Genomic DNA, 18,340 nt, shown 5'->3' on the forward strand with positions numbered 1-18,340 from the left:
TTAGGGTGGAGCTGACTTGAGGCAAGTAGGCATAGTGAGCTACTGTACGCTGCAATTAAAATGAAATGGCCGTGCCTAGTGTTCTTCAGCAGACACAGTGAACTCATGGAGTGCAACGGTTAATCAATTTAAACTATTAATAAATATAAGCAGACGATCTACAAGATCAAAACAATGTTGCTAGGTGCTCCATTGTGAACTTCTAGGTCAGCTATTTTCATAGTACAGTACAGAAAAAGCCTATACATTTGGGGCTACATTTTCGTCACCGCTAAACTAAAGCTAAACTATTTTAACTATTCAAAAATGTTTCGCAAAATGGTAAAGAAAAGCAAAGAAGTTTAGGGATAAGGGATTTAGCGGTGAGGAAAATGGAGCCCTTGGTCTCAGAACAGGACAGCAAATAACACAAACATGGAAATAACATGTTCGATAGTTGCAGCCCTAAATTTGCGCCAGGCGTAGTCAATTCTTTGATTGAGCGAGATCTTCCGCGGCCCAAATGATGACCCATTAGCGCTAACCCGCCTCCAACGACGGCTGGCTGATCTTTTGTGTTGATTAAACATTTGCCTCCCTGTAGATCACCTCTTTAATTAAAGAACAGAAGGCGTCAGGCTGTGCAGACATAAATGACAGGTCCCCGTGGCAGTGGCTCTCCACTCCGCTAACCTGCCATGGCACAACGCTAATTGTCTGCTGACAGCTGCAACGCCGGTGAAGCACTTCATGATTGGAAATAACAAAAGGAACGTGGTTTACTGTCATGGATTCAGGTCATCATTTTATCCTCTGTGACGCCCTGTTACAGCCATGTGCTAATTGAGTTGAAAAGACTTGAAAACACAGAGAATAAATGCATAGTTTTTAAGCCACGTGTGCAGTGGTTGGGGCTTTTCCAACTGACCAAGACCTCATGCAGCATATTAAACATGTTTATGTTCATATAGCGTACCAGAATGTGTTGACACATTTAGACCACTGACCTTTTTGTAAAGCCTGAGAGCATAGGAACACGTCAGCATAGCCCTTCTCCTTCAGAGAACAGGCCAGTATGGTAGCACTCTGGTGGCACTGACAGTACCACTCCAGTGACAAGGTGCTAGTTCAAGAGAAACAGCCTTGCTTGTATCTGTTAGGAGTTCAGCAGTGTTTTGTATTTTCCAGGCCACAGTTCTGCACAGCGTGGGGGGATGAAAGGTTTGCCTGTCTGTCTTGTAGGCGTCCATAGTCTTGTATTTTCCATTGAGTCAGCCCCTGGCCTGCCTGAAATAGCCAGTGTGGCCACCTGGGGCAGGCTTTCTGCTGAACAGCCAGATCGGCCCCACAATGGCAGTAATTCACACAGCATGGCTCTGCATTCAGCAGGCATGTCTGTGATACAGAACAGTGTTCCCATTAACAGCCAAGTGAGCCCACACAGCATCATAGACCCGGGTTTTAAAACATCTCTGTTATCAGCCAAGTGAGCCCACACAGCATCATAGACCCGGGTTTTAAAACATCTCTGTTATCAGCCAAGTGAGCCCACACAGCATCATAGACCCGGGTTTTAAAACATCTCTGTTATCAGCCAAGTGAGCCCACACAGCATCATAGACCTGGGTTTTAAAACATCTCTGTTATCAGCCAAGTGAGCCCACACAGCATCATAGACCCGGGTTTTAAAACATCTCTGTTATCAGCCAAGTGAGCCCACACAGCATCATAGACCTGGGTTTTAAAACATCTCTGTTATCAGCCAAGTGAGCCCACACAGCATCATAGACCTGGGTTTTAAAACATCTCTGTTATCAGCCAAGTGAGCCCACACACAACTTCAGCCTCGGTTTTAAACATCTCTGATTCGACCCACTCACAACTCGGCCCTGATTTAACCACATGAACCATAACACGCCTATTCTGGGCATGGCATAATAGGCGGACATTTGGCGAATATAGCTGATCTGCAAGCTTGGTTCTATTTGTTCTGAGTGTACAAATACAAGCAAATAGACCTGTGATTTGATGGGACCGTCTGTCAATCATATTGACGTGTCTACATGACGTATAGTAACTGCGCCCGCTTGCTTTCAAGAATAGAAGACGATTTTCCAATTTTAAGGTGACAGGAAATTCAATTGCAACAGGCACTTCTCGATGCCGTCACACTCGGTCTCGCCAAGAGCCCGCCTGTAGCTGTCGCTGATTGATCCGTCCCGGCCACGGCCCATTCAAAGCCAATCCCTGATGGACTCTGTATTGTGAACTTGTGAGTCGATGTGAATCAATACTGCCCCTATCTCGCGGAGTCAGGTTACCATTTCTTGGAGTACATATACTGTACTCCAAGAAAATTCAGTGTAGGATTTAAATGGTGCCTGGGCCGGGCGAGCGGTCCAGGCACCTACAGTAGGCTGGTAACCCAGCTTGACAGCGTGTCACCGGTTTGAGTCCCGATCCTGACGACCTTTGCTGCGTATCTTCCCCCCCATCTCTCTCCCCCTTTCCTGTCAAACTACTGTAATCTATCAATAATCTCGGTGCTGCCCTTGATACTGTATTTGTATAGAATTTACTATTAGAGGATGTACAGGAGGTTTAAAACTTATTTTACATTAACTATTGTTAAGCGGAGCCCATACATAATCAACAGGCAACCCTTCCTTCATGATTATATTGCTCTGTAAATGTTTCTGTGTTAAACAACTGGTAGTGTACCATTCATAGGTATGGATGGCTAACATGCCACTGCCACCTTGTGGTGGAAAAACAGGGCTGCCTTAAGTGTGTGTGTGTCTGTGTCTGTGTCTGTGTCTCTCTCTCTCTCTCTCTCTCTCTCTCTCTCTCTCTCTCTCTCTCTCTCACAAGCACGTTGATTATATTTAATTCAAGACAATTAGATGTTATCAGTTGAGGAAGTGGATAAAGAACCTAGGCCTCATGATGGATCAACATAATATGTTGTCACTTCTCCTACTGTATTTTATATCCTGTTGCCTACAGCAGGGGTTCTCAATGTTTTTGGCTGGGGACCCCCGGAAATGCTTTGGCCATGTCTCGCGACCCCCCCTCCCAACCCCCAATACAAACTGACTGCAAAAATAACCTTAATATTAGAGAAAATATATCATAAATGAATACTGAAACCAGATATAATCATAAGGAAAGTGTATGCATTTACATGTACTATAAACTCTTCATTTCCATTTTCCAGCCATTCAGTTGCATTCAGTTTTTTTTTGTAATCATTTGGGGACCCCCCTCTAGGGGTCGCGACCCACGGGTTGAGAACCCCTGGCCTACAGTAGTCATTGCTGTAGCAATCAGGAATGATTGATTCTGATCCTTTCTTCACAGGAAATAGCCAAGCGTATCCAGGAAGAGGAGGAGCAGAGGACGAGAAGGCGGAGCAGAGGACGTGACAGTTTCAGTGATGGTACGTCTGCCATGATGCTAGTTTAGGAAAGGGGAAAAAGTAGATTATACGGTTCTCAAAGTGGGGACCAGGGACCCTCAGGCTAAGGGGGTTCTAAATGGACCCGCACAGGTCTGTAACTCTTGAGAGCGTACAAATGGAACCAAATGGACCCATAGAGGTCCATTTGGTTCCATTCGTACACACTCTGAGTTATGGGGGACCTTGAAATGAAAAAGTTTGAACACTGGTGTAGATTTACATGCGACAAATAATGTGTGCTGTGCTCAGCATTAAGCAGGTTGCTGTGTGTTCCATGGCATTGTCATAGTCAAAAGAAAACAGGGACATCTAACCACAAACGAAGGTTTTGGAACCTTTACTTCATCTATGATGATTAGTGAAAATAGCACAAGCTAAAGCTCACAACCTGTGTTGTGAAATGCAGAGAGAGAGAGTAGGGGAGTGACTTACAGCAAATATAATGGTTCTTGTCTGGTCTGTTGTACAATTTGCAATCTTCTAATTTAGGCATTTAGCATACACTCTTATCCAGAGCAACAATGTATTGATGTGTTTATTGGCCTGTCATTCTAACACAATTTTCTCAGATTGTTTTTTTTGTTTTGTTGTAGCTTGCTTCCAAAGGTTTCATATCAGCATGAACACTGACTCTGCTGTAACTACTGCTATAACACGTTTTGTTGGCAATATCTCGTTTTGCTCCAAGTATCCATGCAACATGCCAGCGAGCCTCTGTATCGTTGTATAAGTGGCGTGCACTGGTTGTGTCTTGATAGACAGTTGATAGGTCATGTCTCGTGAATTATAACATTTCTGTGGAAATGTTATAAGAAAACAGCCTCACACACAACTCTCTTCTTAACATCATGTGTTATTATGTATTCTGTACTAATGTTAACCTCTTTTAACAAGCCTCAAATGCCCTCCCTACTGCTGTCTGCATGTTTGGTTGAACTCTCGACTCAAGACGACAGCGGGGGTCCGTCTTCCGCCTCTGTACAGCAGCGAGCTCTGAGCAGCCCGCGGCAACGACATCGCTCTACTCACGCCTCCAGGAGTCAGCGTTCTAACTCTCACACTCAGTCAGACTTTACAGGGCGCCAGGCTCAGGAGTCCCTCAGGGCTCCGCCGTCAGATGAAGGGCACCGGGACTCCAGGAGTGAGTCCGTGGAAACCTTGAGTGACCACGACACGGAGGATTCAGACACCGTGTTCCCCCAGCGTCTCCCGCAGAGGAGCCGGAGGCTGAACGGAAGCCTCCACACCGCCCCATGTCAACGGCGGGCGTCCCTTCGTCTCCCACGAGAGCAAAACCACAGGAGTCTTTGTCACTCTCACGTCAGCGGCTCCACGGAGGAGCAGAGAGGCTGTGAGGAGGAAGGAGGGGGGCGGGAGTGGAAGGAGCGGGTCTGTGACCTGGATGACAGGAGGAATAGGAGGAGGTCAGGAGGGTGGGAAAGGAACGGCGAGGAAAGGACAGAGAGGAATGGCGATCACAATAGAGACGTTCAACAGAGACGATGTAGTCGCAGTCAGTCCGTCCGGCTGCAGGACGGGGACAGACACACAGACGGACGTACTGACACAGGCGCAGACAGACGTACTGCCAGAGACCTAGCACGCACCTGGTCCTACCGGGAGAACCCTGACAGGCATGTCCGCTTTCAGGACGACGACAGGCGCTGTAACAGTTACCACGGCAGTGACCGTGGTGTGTGGGAGATGCTGGGCCAGGTCCTCAGAGACAGGGGAGTGGCCGTGAGGCACGGCGCTGCCCCGCAGCCGCAGGCGAGACCTCGAAGCGGAGACAGCCGGGGGTCTCACGGCGATGGGAGCGAGGCCTCGTACGGCAGTGCTGACCCTCGGCCACAAAAGGGGGCCTTCCAGAGAGCAGCCCCCGCCAGGCGCAGTTACCACAGAGATGTCAGAGAGGTGGGGAGACTGTCGTCCAGAGAGACCAGCGAGAGAGACTACAGGGGAGACCGGGAGAGGCGCCATTATGGCGGCCTGGCTATCGAGGAGGAGGAAGATGGCGTGGAGGTCGATGAGGAGGAGCCCAGGAGAGATTCGGACCTGCGGAGCCGAGAGAGGGGAGGGAGCAGGAGGTGGAGAAGGGGGGCAGAGTTCAGACCCAGGACCGGGTCATCGGTTAGAGAGGAGGTGAGCGAGGAGGAGAGGCCTTGCAACGGCGACCGTAGGGTCAGGAGGAGCACAAGTGAACGCCGGCGTGGGCGTGTGGACGCAGAAGAATGTTTGAGCTCGGAGCAGGAGGAGCTGACGGTTGAGAGGAGAGAGGAGAGGACAGAGGAGAGGCCACATCGGCGAGCGCCACAGCGGAGCCAAAGCCTCCTGTGCAGCAGCGTGGCTTCAGCCAGAAGGGCTAGGTCCACACACGCACCGCCAGGTAACACCCAACAGGGGGAGCCAACTCCCCAGCCGGCGGAGGGAACCCTTCCTACCTCTGTGTGTTTTGTGTGTGTATGTGTGTGTTTTTCTCCATCATCTCCCCTCAATCATGATCAAATCTGGACAAATTGGGGCCTTTGAGATGTGACTCAGTGTGGTCGGTTCTCTCCGCTGACGTGTGACGTTTTCCTGTTCCCACTTGGTAACGTCGGTCCCTTTGGCCCTGAAATCATCATCTGGGAAATGACTTTCAGTAATCATGCTTTCATCTTCATGCCGTTTGTTCCGTCCGGGTCCGTAGACTAGAAGTTCCACATCTCCATTGTAGCTGCTCTGTGTGCCATCGTCACGTTCCGTCTACTTTCCATCTTTCCCTCATCTTTTGCTTGCCGTGATTCAAGTGTTATCCCTTTGAACTTTTTGGTTTGGGTACTTTCTTTAGATTTTTCTTTGCGCCTCTGGTTTTGGTACTTTCTTTAGATATTACTTTGAGCCTCTGGTTTTGGTACTTTCTTTAGATATTACTTTGAGCCTCTGGTTTTGGTACTTTCTTTAGATATTACTTTGAGCCTCTGGTTTTGGTACTTTCTTTAGATATTACTTTGCGCCTCGGGTTTCGGTACTTTCTTTAGATTTTTTGGGTGAATGGGTTTAACAGAAGCTTTGGTTTCCTTTCTTTTTGTCCATCCATGAAGCGTGTCCAACATGTTCCACAGGTGCGGCGGTGCAGTGTCTGGACCTAGTGGAGCTGCAGCAGGTGCTCCGAGACCAAGAGCTGGCCCGCAGACTGCAGGATGAAGAAGACCGGGTGCTGGTGGTGAGGAGGGTGAGCACTGTTAACATTAATGTATGCTCGCCATATGAAGAGAACTCAGGCAGGATACACTGTTAACATTAATGTATGCTCGCCATATGAAGAGAACTCAGGCAGGATACAGGGAAATTGGAAGCGATGAAACAAAACAAAAATACCTGGAACATGAATTAAATTGAAGATGATAAATCGATAAATTGGTGTCCGACCAAAAAGAATACAAATCTGTTAGTGCTGGAGACTCGGAGATGGGGAGCCCCCGGTTACTGAACAAACACTATTACTTACAGCAATAATTTATTCAAGAATAAGTCTGAGAATGATAAACACTGTGTGAAAAGAGGGATTAACTAGCAATTATGGGCACTAGATTTGCCCATAACATCAGGTTTAGCAGGCATATACAGTAATATACAGGGGTGATGGTACATTTAGGGAGTTTACCGGAGTTTGTTGGTAAATTTACCGAGTGTTTCCTGGAATATACTCAACCGTATTCCATGCTTTTTGCGCAGTAACTAAAATACCATCAGTATGTAAACCTCTTCAAGATTTATATGTATTCTATAAATAAAATGTATAAACACATGTTGAGGTTTCAGGGTAGAAGGATTGGCGTGTGTACTTGCAGCCCTAATGAAGCATTCTCTGGTGCATTTCTTCCAGAGTCCTCAGCCCTCCTCATCTTCACGCAGCTCTTACCCAGAAGGGGACTTCAGGGTGGCTCAAGTGGCCCAGGATGAGGTGAGATGATGTTTATCACACTGCAGAGGACGGCTGGCCAATTCACCCGTCATATATCGAAACCCATATTTAGAACCAATAACCAACCTATTATTATTATTTAAAAACAAGTTTTTTCTTTTATACTGTGACGATGTGACCACTCTTTGTCACGAAAAGGAACCAGTTGCCAACTGATTTGTGCTGTACATGCTCATCAAGAGGGCACGCTTGGTGGGCTGTGTATGGACACAAACAGAAACAACAAACTACAAACTTTATTTATTCAAGAAAACCATAAATGTATCGTCTCTCTCTCTCACTGCAGCTCTGCTCTGGAGCCTATAACAATCGAAATGGAGTTCAGGTCTTTAAATATGTTTGCTTGGAATCACACCTACAAGTTCTACAACCATTTGGGCCAATTCCGTATGGACAAGGATTTCATTGTGTCAAAGAAGGACACTCAAAGCAAAGTTTTATGACTGAAAAGCAAATGTTTTATATCAATAATTTGAATATCCTTGCTGGGGATGCTGTGGGCGCTGGGGGTGTGTTCCCTCCTCCGCGTCATCAGTGCCCATACCCGAGGTGAAAGGGCGTTTCTGTGTGGAGTTTGCATGTTCTCCCCGTGTCCCCTAGGGTAGGTACCCTCACAAAAAACATGCAGTAATCCTGGTCTCTAAACTACCTCCCACAGGAACCCACCCAGGGTGCCGCCCCGCGTCCGAAACGGTAGATAAATGACTCATGTGGGGGTCCTCCCCAGGGGTGTGGGGGGGGGGAGAGTTCCAGACCCCCAGGAACGCGCCCAGGGGGCCGGGCCGGTTCCGTCGTGCTGCCCCCGTGCCCCGTGTCCGAAATGGTTGAGAAATGACAGTTACCGTGCGCCAGTCCCTCTACTGTACCCTCTACTGTACTGTACTGTCACTGTACTGTACTGGCACACCCGAAAGCATCATATATACAGTTAATGTGTGCGTTAGGTTGCGCACAGGTGGTGAAAAACAACCATGTTGTTTTCGTGCTCATACCCAGCCAGCTACCCAGCCACCCACCCACCCACACACAGCTCCGTAAGGGAGTGGTTGCACCACTCAAAAATGGGTTGCAAAATCGTGGGATAAAAATTAAAGAAATAAATTGAATTCTGAATCAATGAATCTGATTTACCACTTAACCGTGTGTTATGGTGTTGTGATGTACAAAAATAGTGAAAATAGCATTGCAATGCTTTGTGAGCTTGTAGATCTGCTATTTTCAGGCAAAAGTGAAATTGTGATATTGATTTGATGTCATATCACCCTGTCATTACTGACCTTACCTGCCCTTGAACTACCTTAGTAGTGTTCATCGATCAGTATGCATATCAAGATGTTGAGATGAGTGTAATCTGATCTGCATTGCATACCAACAACGTGTATTTAGTGATCCCACGAGGGAAATTAAGTTGTCATGGCAGTACTGCAGTTATGAAACACAGGCCAGATAGATAAAAAAGAGAGACAACTAAACTTTTATCAATATATTGATGGATTTTTTTTAAATATACAAACACAATACAAGAAGACATTGTGCGACAACACAAAATGATAAAAAGAAAAGGAGTCAAGACAAGGACTAACAGAAATGACAAAAGACATGCACTATACTGTACATAAAATAAGGGTACTTAGTCTGGTATCAGCATCTGAGTCCTGAGACCAAACATCTGCAAATATTCAATCAATCAAAAATCTGCAAATATTCAATCAATCAAAAATCTGCTTTTATCCAACAGGAAATTGCGAGATTCATGCAGAAGAGGGAAATTACTTGGAAGCGTCGGTCTAGAGAGGTAGAAGGCCCAGTGTCTTGGCGGGAAGACAGAGAGATGAGCAGTCGGTCCAGAGAGGTAGAAGGCCCAGTGTCTTGGCGTGAAGACAGAGAGATGAGCAGTCACTATGACCCAAGAGCTTCCAGAGAGAGACAGGTGAGCTTTATGGAGAGAGACGGGTGAACACAGTCTCAACATTCAACATCCAAGATTTTGTGGATATCTGGTATAAAACTTGTCCAAAACTTTAACCTTTTCAGGAAATGTAAAAAAGAACCAGCCAATGGATATAATGTGATTAGTCACAAATTTCTCTTGTTAATACTGTACTTTTCATTGGGTGTTTTTGAGTGGTGCAACCCCTCCAAGGAACAGCAATGTCCCTATGTCCTAACCTATGTCCCGATGTTTAGAGTACCAATAGGGGGTGTTGTTGCACCACTTGCTTCAGACTGGTCAGATTTTTTTCCCACAGACACACTTTGACTTTGCGAAAATATCAAATCTACAAGCTCAAGCCTGCAGATCTTCTATTTTCACTACTTTTGTGCGATGAACTAGGGTATTAATTTACATAAGTTTAAATATGGATACATGAGGTTTCCGCCCGACAGTGACAATTTGTACAACTACACAAGAGCACCTCAAGTCGTTTTGTCATAGTCGTTATAAGACACCTACTACATCTGCTACAATGCTCAATATATTATTTTTGTTATCAGATGAACCATGAAACCCAAAACAAAATTGTATACATATTACAAATGCTATGCATAAAGCATAATCAATTATTTGGGGTCATGTGGAAAGCAGACTAAAGCCATTTTCCCACTGAGCAAAAAACAAATTATTTCTGGTGAAAAAACGTCATGAGTGATAAAGTGCCATACATCCTTTTTTTTTAATGGTGGATATAGCTCCTGTTGCAAGTTTTGTGCTATTTATGATCCACCAGAAAAAAAGAGAAATACATGCTCACAGAAATGCGTCAAATACGTCAATTGCTTTTTCTTTTTAGGGGAGCCCCATGTTTACACAAATCCACATTTACACACTCATTTTGGAATTACTACTTCCTTGGTTCTGCATTTCAATGTGGAAGTGGCTAAAATAATGTCATTCATACATTCTGAATCACTTACAACTCACTTTACTTCAAACTATGACAATGTGACATTATGCCTGTCACTGTATGATTTCACAATAAAAAAGAAAATTGTACCCTACTCAATTTAGGGGCATTTGTTCTGACTGGGTCCTGTGGTTCCGTCTAAAAAACGCCTAGCTTTCATGGAACAGTTTGCTCATACATGGCATGACAAATGGCATAGGAAGTATTATGTTACACTTAAAGAGTAATTCCAGCTCTTTATCCAGCTTTTTTGGAGGAGCACTGTGAGCGCCTTGAGTAGAAAATAGTTAATTCTTAGGGTATATTGTATAGGGTCACTATTTCACATTGTAAACAACAGCAAATGCTTTAAGTTAAATAATACATATATAATAATTGATTAAAAATAATTGTGTGTGTGTGTGTGTGTGTGTGTGTGTGTGTGTGTGTGTGTGTGTGTGTGTGTGTGTGTGTGTGTGTGTGTGTGTGTGTGTGTGTGTGTGTGTGTGTGTGTGTGTGTGTGTGTGTGTGTGTGTGTGTGTGTGTGTGTGTGTGTGTGTGTGTGTGATCTTTTTTTTTTTTAAATAGTGTTTTTTGGGGGCTTCTGGTGTCACAAGGCCATGAGGGTTACCCTCATCAGTAGGTTTTATATAATTAGATTTTGTGCCTCAAGGTGGTGATGGAAGAGATGCCATGGGGTCACAGAATTCAGTAGAGTTCATCCTTTGGTGAGCATGACGTGCTTTCAGAGTGCAGGCCTGTGCTGTATGTTTATTTGAGGATTACAGTTCTTGTTTTAGAACAATTTTGAAAACTGGGCTGATTTTGTCAAAGCTCTACACCCAATTCACACAACCACAGACTCCGGTAGTGGAACAAATCTTAGGCAAAATGAAACCATTCAACTATGGTGCTGTGTTGTGTTGCTGTGCCACAGGGTCAACGAGAGAGACTGGACTCCGAGGGTCTTCCCTCCCCAACGGAGGACTACTCCCCAGAGACCCAGCCCCCCAGCCCGGTCTCCAGCACACCGTAAGTCCCCTCCTCATCCAGTCGGCTGATCCACGTGCCAACTGCCAATATCACACACATTGTTTGTGCTGCTGCTAGTGTCTACCTGTTGGCTTGGTTGTACCGTTGCCCTCCTTGGGGGGGAGGGGCTCCATTTACATTACTGACAGGTTTTCAACAAAACAAAAAAACATTGCGATGCGCCATGTTGTGAGCATTATCTACACTATACAATTGTTGTGTGTTGTCATGTGGGGGTACAGACCTTCAGGGCATGACACCATACAGGGAAATATACATATGACCCTAGGTCATAACAACAATACATAAAAAAAGCTATGCCTGTTCTGACAGACCGTGTTTTATTTGCAGACAAGTCCAGCATATCAGAAACATTGCCGAGGAGCTGGACCCGACCTTCAAGGCTCGGACACAGAACAAGGACAGCCTCAGAGTGGGACAGACAGGTAATGTCAACATGAGTGATAGTAAAACACAAGGCTCACAATCAGAAAACACAGACTGTCAGTCAATTCAAAGCAAATTTGAGCAAATCGTTGGTGAAGGGGCATGGAAGGAAGTCAGAACAAGAAATGTACAATATTATTGACATGGGTATCTTTGCAATAATCTTTGCAGACAGCTAAGATTGACTTGAAAAATAGACACCAATATACAGGTATTATTTCAGAATGGACCTACTGTTGTACTAGTTTGGTCCATGGATGTGACAAGAAATAGAGGAGGGTCTCTCGTGTTCGGGTTTGTTTTAAATTCGGATTTGATTTTGGTGATTATTGGCAAGTTTATTCATAAAGCAGTCGTTGACCAAACGCTTTCCAAAAGACCAATAACAACACATAGACGTAGTCTATGATAAAGCCAATAACATAATGCAATGAAGAGGTGCTAGTATAAAAAGTCATTTATTTTTATACTAGCAGCAGCTGCTCTAGCGTCTTCTCCTTCTTCTGCAACTGTTGTCCTTGTTCCTGTGATTCACCGGACTAGCCGTTTCAGGCTTGAGGCGCGTTTGTAGACTCCTTTGCCCGGTGTTGTTACCATTGTATTTCCAGCTGAACAGTGAAACATTTAGCACGCTGTTTGATCATTGCCTCCGTCTGTTATCAATGTAGGCCCGCCCTACCAGTCACCTCCTCTGCCTCACTCTGGACTACCTGACTTCACGGAGGAGCCCACCTTCATCCCCCCCACCAAGAGGCCCAGTGACAAATCAGCACGCAGCAGCAAAGCCAAAGAGAAGAAGGAGAACTGTAAGCAGCAGTAAAACATCGCAGTTGGAGATGCTAAAATGTGGGAACTCAGGACACCAAGCAACACTAAGAGGACACTCCTATTCCAGGTGAAAAATCTCCACTGGTTAGTTACTGGTTACTGGTTACTCTGTACTCCAACTAGCACTTTAACCAGTTGAAGAATTGAGACTAGGTGGGACATATTAACCACTTAAACCCTATTGTGGGCAACTCATAATGGTCAAATATTTGGCAAAAAGTAGCCCATCTTCAAGCTTCCAGCTGGAAGTTGAAGTTGATCTGTTATGGAATGTCTTTTCGTCCATGGGCCCTGAGCGCAGACGCTGATTGGCTCTTCCCCTTTTTTGGTTTCTGCAAAACGTCCACCCGGTGGTTGGGGCCAGACCGCTCTGCAGAAGACACACGATGTGAATTCACGTGACCTGGATAGTTGGGGCCGTCCGTTCTCTAGATATTATAACTCTATGGTGTAGAGGGGTTGGATAGTTGGGGCCGTCCGTTCTCTAGATATTATAACTCTATGGTGTAGAGGGGTTGGATAGTTGGGGCCGTCCGTTCTCTAGATATTATAACTCTATGGTGTAGAGGGGTTGGAAAGTTGGGGCCGTCCGTTCTCTAGATATTATAACTCTATGGTGTAGAGGGGGAAATGAGAGGGTCAACCATGTATAGGAGTTTTAAGTGGTTAAAAAAAAACATTTAATCGATTGGTGACAGCAGTATGCGCTAACTATAGGCCTCTCCTTTTAGAAGGGAAAGCTGGTTTATTGAAGGATTCTCACAACCCTGTGTTGATGAGAGGGTTTAAATTGTATATATATTTTTCTTTCGCTGAAAGTGCGGTTTAGTCACCGGCATTGTGCACTTGACTTGTGTGGGCTCTCAGCTATTAGTCAGCTCATCCAGTGCCAGTAGCTTCTCTGGTGGTCCTCTCCAGCTCTGAAACATTCAGAGCCACTCTTGGTGAGCCCGTGCGGTATGGCTGGATGCAGGTGATTCGTTTCCACTGTTATTAAGTTAAATTGGTTTATTTAGTTGCACCGGAGACACATTCATTATCAAAGGTGCTTTTTGTCGGCTTTTGTTTTGAAAAGGACTGTGGTAAAAAATCCCCCACTAACTTCCCACATCCATTCCTTTCAAATCCGTATAATTCTAAGGCTTATGCTGAAAGTACTGCTGTGTTTCTGAGAAGTGATAAATTGCTTCATCATAAATTCTGGTTGTCAATTGTGACTGTCCTGGGCTTTCCATGGTGCTCTGTACCAGTGTTATAGCCATGCTAGTGTCTCAAATGCAGCGTTGCTAAAGTCACACGGATGATATTAAGTCTTGAGAGAGCCACTAAACAATTCATGCAAACTTTCCCATGCACGTGAGTGTCATGGTTATGATGAGTCACTCCGCCTTCAGTATGTCAACCTGCATGTTATTTATATACAGTACCACTCCACTTGACGATCAGCTGAACAAACTAAACCCTTCCTTGTAGTCAAATGTGATTTGCATAGCAGCACAAATTTGACTTTGAAGTCACATTTGAAGTAAAGGCAGTGTTTTTTTTTGTTAAAATAAGTGTGAAATAGTTCCAATAGTACTCATTGCTGTAGTGCATGGGTCTTAAACAGGGGCTCTGCGGTCCTTATGGGGTCTTCAGTTACTATAGGCGGCTGAAAAATCTTTGTGATGGGAGAACAACAACAAAATAGATCACTTAAAGCACCTTTTTAAGTGCTTTGTAAATTATACAACATTGAAATAAATTCTGTATTGGATCAGGAGCCATTGAAGTGATCTAAGTATAGGGGTAATGTATTCAGCCTCTCTTAACCCAGTTTCAATCCACTGGACTCGAATGGAAACATGGAGTTTTAATTAGTATCATCAGTAACACCTGTGAAGGAAGTAGGAAGAGTTATTCTGTGTGCACCATAGAGCAGGGGTTCTCAACCCGTGGGTCGCGACCCCTCGGGGGGTCGCCAAATTATTTTGGGGGGTCCCCAAATTATAAAAAAAAAATATTTTTATTTTATTTTTTTCCCAACTGAATGGATGGAAAATCGAAAATTAAGAGTTTACATGGTACACATAGTACATGCATACACCTTCCTAATGATTATATCTGGTTTCAGTATTTATTTATGGTGTATTGTCTCTATTATTAAGGTTATTGGGCGGGGGTCCCAAGACATTGCCAAAGCATTTCCGGGGGTCCCCGGCCAAAAACGTTGAGAACCCCTGCCAGTGGCGTTTTGAAGCACCCGGAAGGACCGTCTCAAAACGTCTACTTCCGCATTGGACCACCACATTTTGGTGGTCCAATGCGGAAGTGCAACCGAGCGCTCAATGTTAAAGCCCAGCTGCACCGGGTTTCCCGGTCATGAATCCACGGGTCCGCCTGTAGTCCCTCCTCTTACCACTAGGGCCCAGTGCTTCAATGTTGGAGTGCTTCACTGGCCCCTTGGTGTGCACACTGTCCGTTGACCTATAGGATGACCTACAGTGTTGTCTTTAACTGTAGAACGTTTTGGGACACATGCAAGTGTTTGATCATTAATGTATGTGTCATTAATGCATAGGGCTGGGAAATGTGGGCAACATCAAATATGATGACCTTTTTTTTTTTTTTACCAAATACCCCTATCGATATTGTGGCGATAATAAGGTATTGTGACGATGATATAAATTGTCTTTTTAAGTTTTTCAACAACTACAAAAAATAAACTGTGATGCATTGTGAGCTTGTAGATCGGCTCTTTGTTGACCAATTGCAAAGTATAAAATGCTTAAGCTGAAAAAGCTTAAAACATGCATGCAAGACTTTTGCTATGTCACAATAATTTATATACAAAAATCCAATATTGATACACTATTAACCAGCCCTATTAATGCAAGTGACTTTATTGGTTTAGTTACTGTATACTGAGGTTATCAGTAAACAGATATCTGTAGTGTACACTACACTGGTTATACAGTAGTTCTGTTAGATCTGATTTTTTACACTTTTTTGTCAATCTGCACATGTAAATATGATCCAACCCATGCTTATAGCTTTAATATTGTTTGTTGGGTTCGATCATTACCGACCCAGTCATTAAAACACGATCACTTTTAGTGATAGTGGGTTTTTCTTTTTTTTACCTTGCTGTATTCCTTCCAAAGATACTTTGTATAATTATGTTCTGCCCAGGCTGAAAACACAACATGCTATATATTACATTACTTTTTTTTGTTATTTATGTATAATTACACTGCACTGTTTATACAGTATGTATTAGTAAGTGTTTATTTTCTTGAAGAAAGTTGTATTTCCTGCATAAACTACCACAAATACAGCATCAGCATTTTTGTTCGCCTTTCTTTTTAATAAGGTTTAGTTTAAAAACATTTTCAAGAAGATTATCATAATGAAAGACATACAAAATAGTTCAAAGTGATGAATGTGTTCAAAGTGATGATGTAAGACACAAACTGCATAGGAGAGTGCATAAGGAAACTTCTGTGAAACTACAGTACGTTGATGTATAATGACCCCCACATACTTCCTTTATGTCATTATAAGGAAACTGTGTTTGAAGACCTTTTGTAAGACCACGTCTCCAGCGCTGTGAAGGGATGAACGCTACTGTTGTAAGAAGGAGAGCTATTTCCACCATGCGCTACATCACTATAGCTGTGGGTGGGGCTAACATTTCCACCGTCTGTCTTTTCCGCCCAAACACACACGCCTGCATGTTCCATTTCAAAACAAGGCTACGCCTGCTACACTACGGAATACAAATGTGGCGATAAAACCACCAGTAGGTCTGTCTAGCCCACTCCAGTGTTTGTAACTGAGAAATGCAAATGCACGTAGAGGTGTTATTTTTTTCATGTGAACCCTCGTGTGTTTTTATGTCAGTGTGCGTGAGTCATTGTCCTTTTAAAAAGTCCATGATGTGACACATCAAGAATCGCCTGACATATTTGTCACATGACGAGTCAGGTTGTATCTGAAATTGGATATTAAGAAGTCCAGGGTATTGAGAAATGTACGTATCTGTCCTTGGAACACTGGGAAATGAGTCAGCATACATGTCTCAACTCGTAGTTGTAAGTAATGAAATATTTGCAGTCATACAAAAAAATGGGGAAGCTGATGCTATCTAAGTAGATTAGTGGTTATTCTGGTTATCCATTTACGTGACCTCAAAACAGCCTTTGGATAAGGGGAAACTCCCAGACAAGTATCTCAATGGTGCCCTTGAGATACAGGGCAGGAAATCCCATTTTTATTTTACTGGTAATGAAAAGAATGGGCCAGTAACCTCCCTTTCTCACTCCAGAGTAAAACAGAAGGAACTAGAAAAGAATCTGGAGGAGTAATATAAAAAAACCTCGCCACCTCCTGGTGGCGCTATAACAGGCCGTTCTGGAAAATTTGGCATCCAGGGAGTGTGTGCAAAATTTGGCATCGACCGGGTTAACGGTGCTGGAGATTCGCTGTACACAGACGGACGCACACGGACGGAGGGAGTGCAAAACATACTCTCTCCCCATGCCTTTGGCCTGGTGAAGACAATGAAATCTCCTTACATGCCCAATAGAAATAAAATGGAAAAGCCTACAGTACTGTACATCATAATCTGACTTCAAAATCAAATTAAAGTAATGGTTTATCAATAAAATTTAGACAATTAGTGGTGTGAATCTTTTGGCATTGATTGTTGGGTTCAAGATTTGATAAATCTATTCTCGATTCAAAACTTCAATACATACTCCAAGTCCACTGTTCCAAATGATTGCATGAAATCAGAGTAAAGTGAGTATTGGATGAGATATACGAGAAAAGGTTTTATCTAATGATTGTAATAATGTAAACACAATGGTAACAATGCTAAACGTACAACATTTTAGTATTGCTTAAGGTTGCTGTAAAAAAAGAAAAAGAAAAAACTAATACTGTTACATAAATACAATTGTTAGGGTTAGACTAGCTGCCTTTTGTACCTTTCAACATCGCAGAAGATAAATGTGGTTTCTATGTGAATCCCCGCCCCACGTATAACAATGACTGTCTGTCATTCTGTGTCGTAACGTTGATGAAAGGCTGAATTTTAAAAGAGGTTTGAAGAAGACAGAAAACCCTGTGGTCTGTGTTTTACGCGCAGCAGCCCTCCCACCTCTACAGTCATACTGTACCACCCTCACACATTCAAATGTCACCACAGGTTGTTTTTCACATTAGTAACTTACGTATGTACACAAAAGGAGCTACTGTGTACCTCCAATAGTATGTGTGGTCATATTCACAGCTATTTAGCAACACATCTTTAGCTTGATTTATTTAACAATTGATTTCAATGTGGAACACTATTGTAAGAATGTATCCAGTTCAGGTACAGGAGTTTAATAACTGCAACACAGCTGCAGCTAATCAAATTAATAATGGGTGTTGGATTTAGGTGTAGGCCTACCACTACACTACCAATATGCTAGCATAGGTCAGTCCTACGTCTATCATATCCATTAATCATTTTGATTAGTGCTTACATCATGGTGTACTACATGATCAGTTCAGCCATCTGTTGGACTGCCATGTTACTGTACACATGGTCTTTGTTCTTTACCCTGGTGAAGTTTTTAACCTGAACTCAAAACAAACTACAACATCAGCCTAGGGATTCAACCCCTTTAAGTGGTTAATCAAAGGGAAAAAAAGAAAAGTCATATAGAGGTTGTCTCCAGCCTTGGCTGAGGAGAGTGCGGTGTATTAGTTTAC

At 43.8% G+C, this 18,340-nt stretch overlaps 1 protein-coding gene across 4 annotated transcripts in view; it reads left to right on the forward strand.

The window, feature by feature from the left end:
• The window catches only part of ccdc187 (coiled-coil domain containing 187), a 33,648-nt gene extending 17,739 nt beyond the window's left edge, over positions 1 to 15,909 (forward strand). For 3 of the 4 annotated variants that reach the window (XM_079513409.1, XM_079513411.1, XM_079513410.1), the window contains exons 6-12: positions 3,340 to 3,418; positions 6,544 to 6,653; positions 7,308 to 7,385; positions 9,145 to 9,336; positions 11,229 to 11,323; positions 11,675 to 11,769; positions 12,439 to 15,909. In XM_079513409.1, coding sequence (XP_079369535.1) covers positions 3,340 to 3,418; positions 6,544 to 6,653; positions 7,308 to 7,385; positions 9,145 to 9,336; positions 11,229 to 11,323; positions 11,675 to 11,769; positions 12,439 to 12,590 — 801 coding nt within the window. In that variant the 3' untranslated portion in view covers positions 12,591 to 15,909. The remainder of the gene's footprint in view (positions 1 to 3,339; positions 3,419 to 6,543; positions 6,654 to 7,307; positions 7,386 to 9,144; positions 9,337 to 11,228; positions 11,324 to 11,674; positions 11,770 to 12,438) is intronic. The other variant, XM_079513412.1, reaches the window with a different exon arrangement.
• The last annotated feature ends 2,431 nt before the right edge of the window (positions 15,910 to 18,340 follow it).

Source organism: Electrona antarctica (genome assembly GCF_951216825.1).
Source record: "Electrona antarctica genome assembly, chromosome: 2".
Classification (NCBI taxonomy): Eukaryota; Metazoa; Chordata; class Actinopteri; order Myctophiformes; family Myctophidae; genus Electrona; species Electrona antarctica.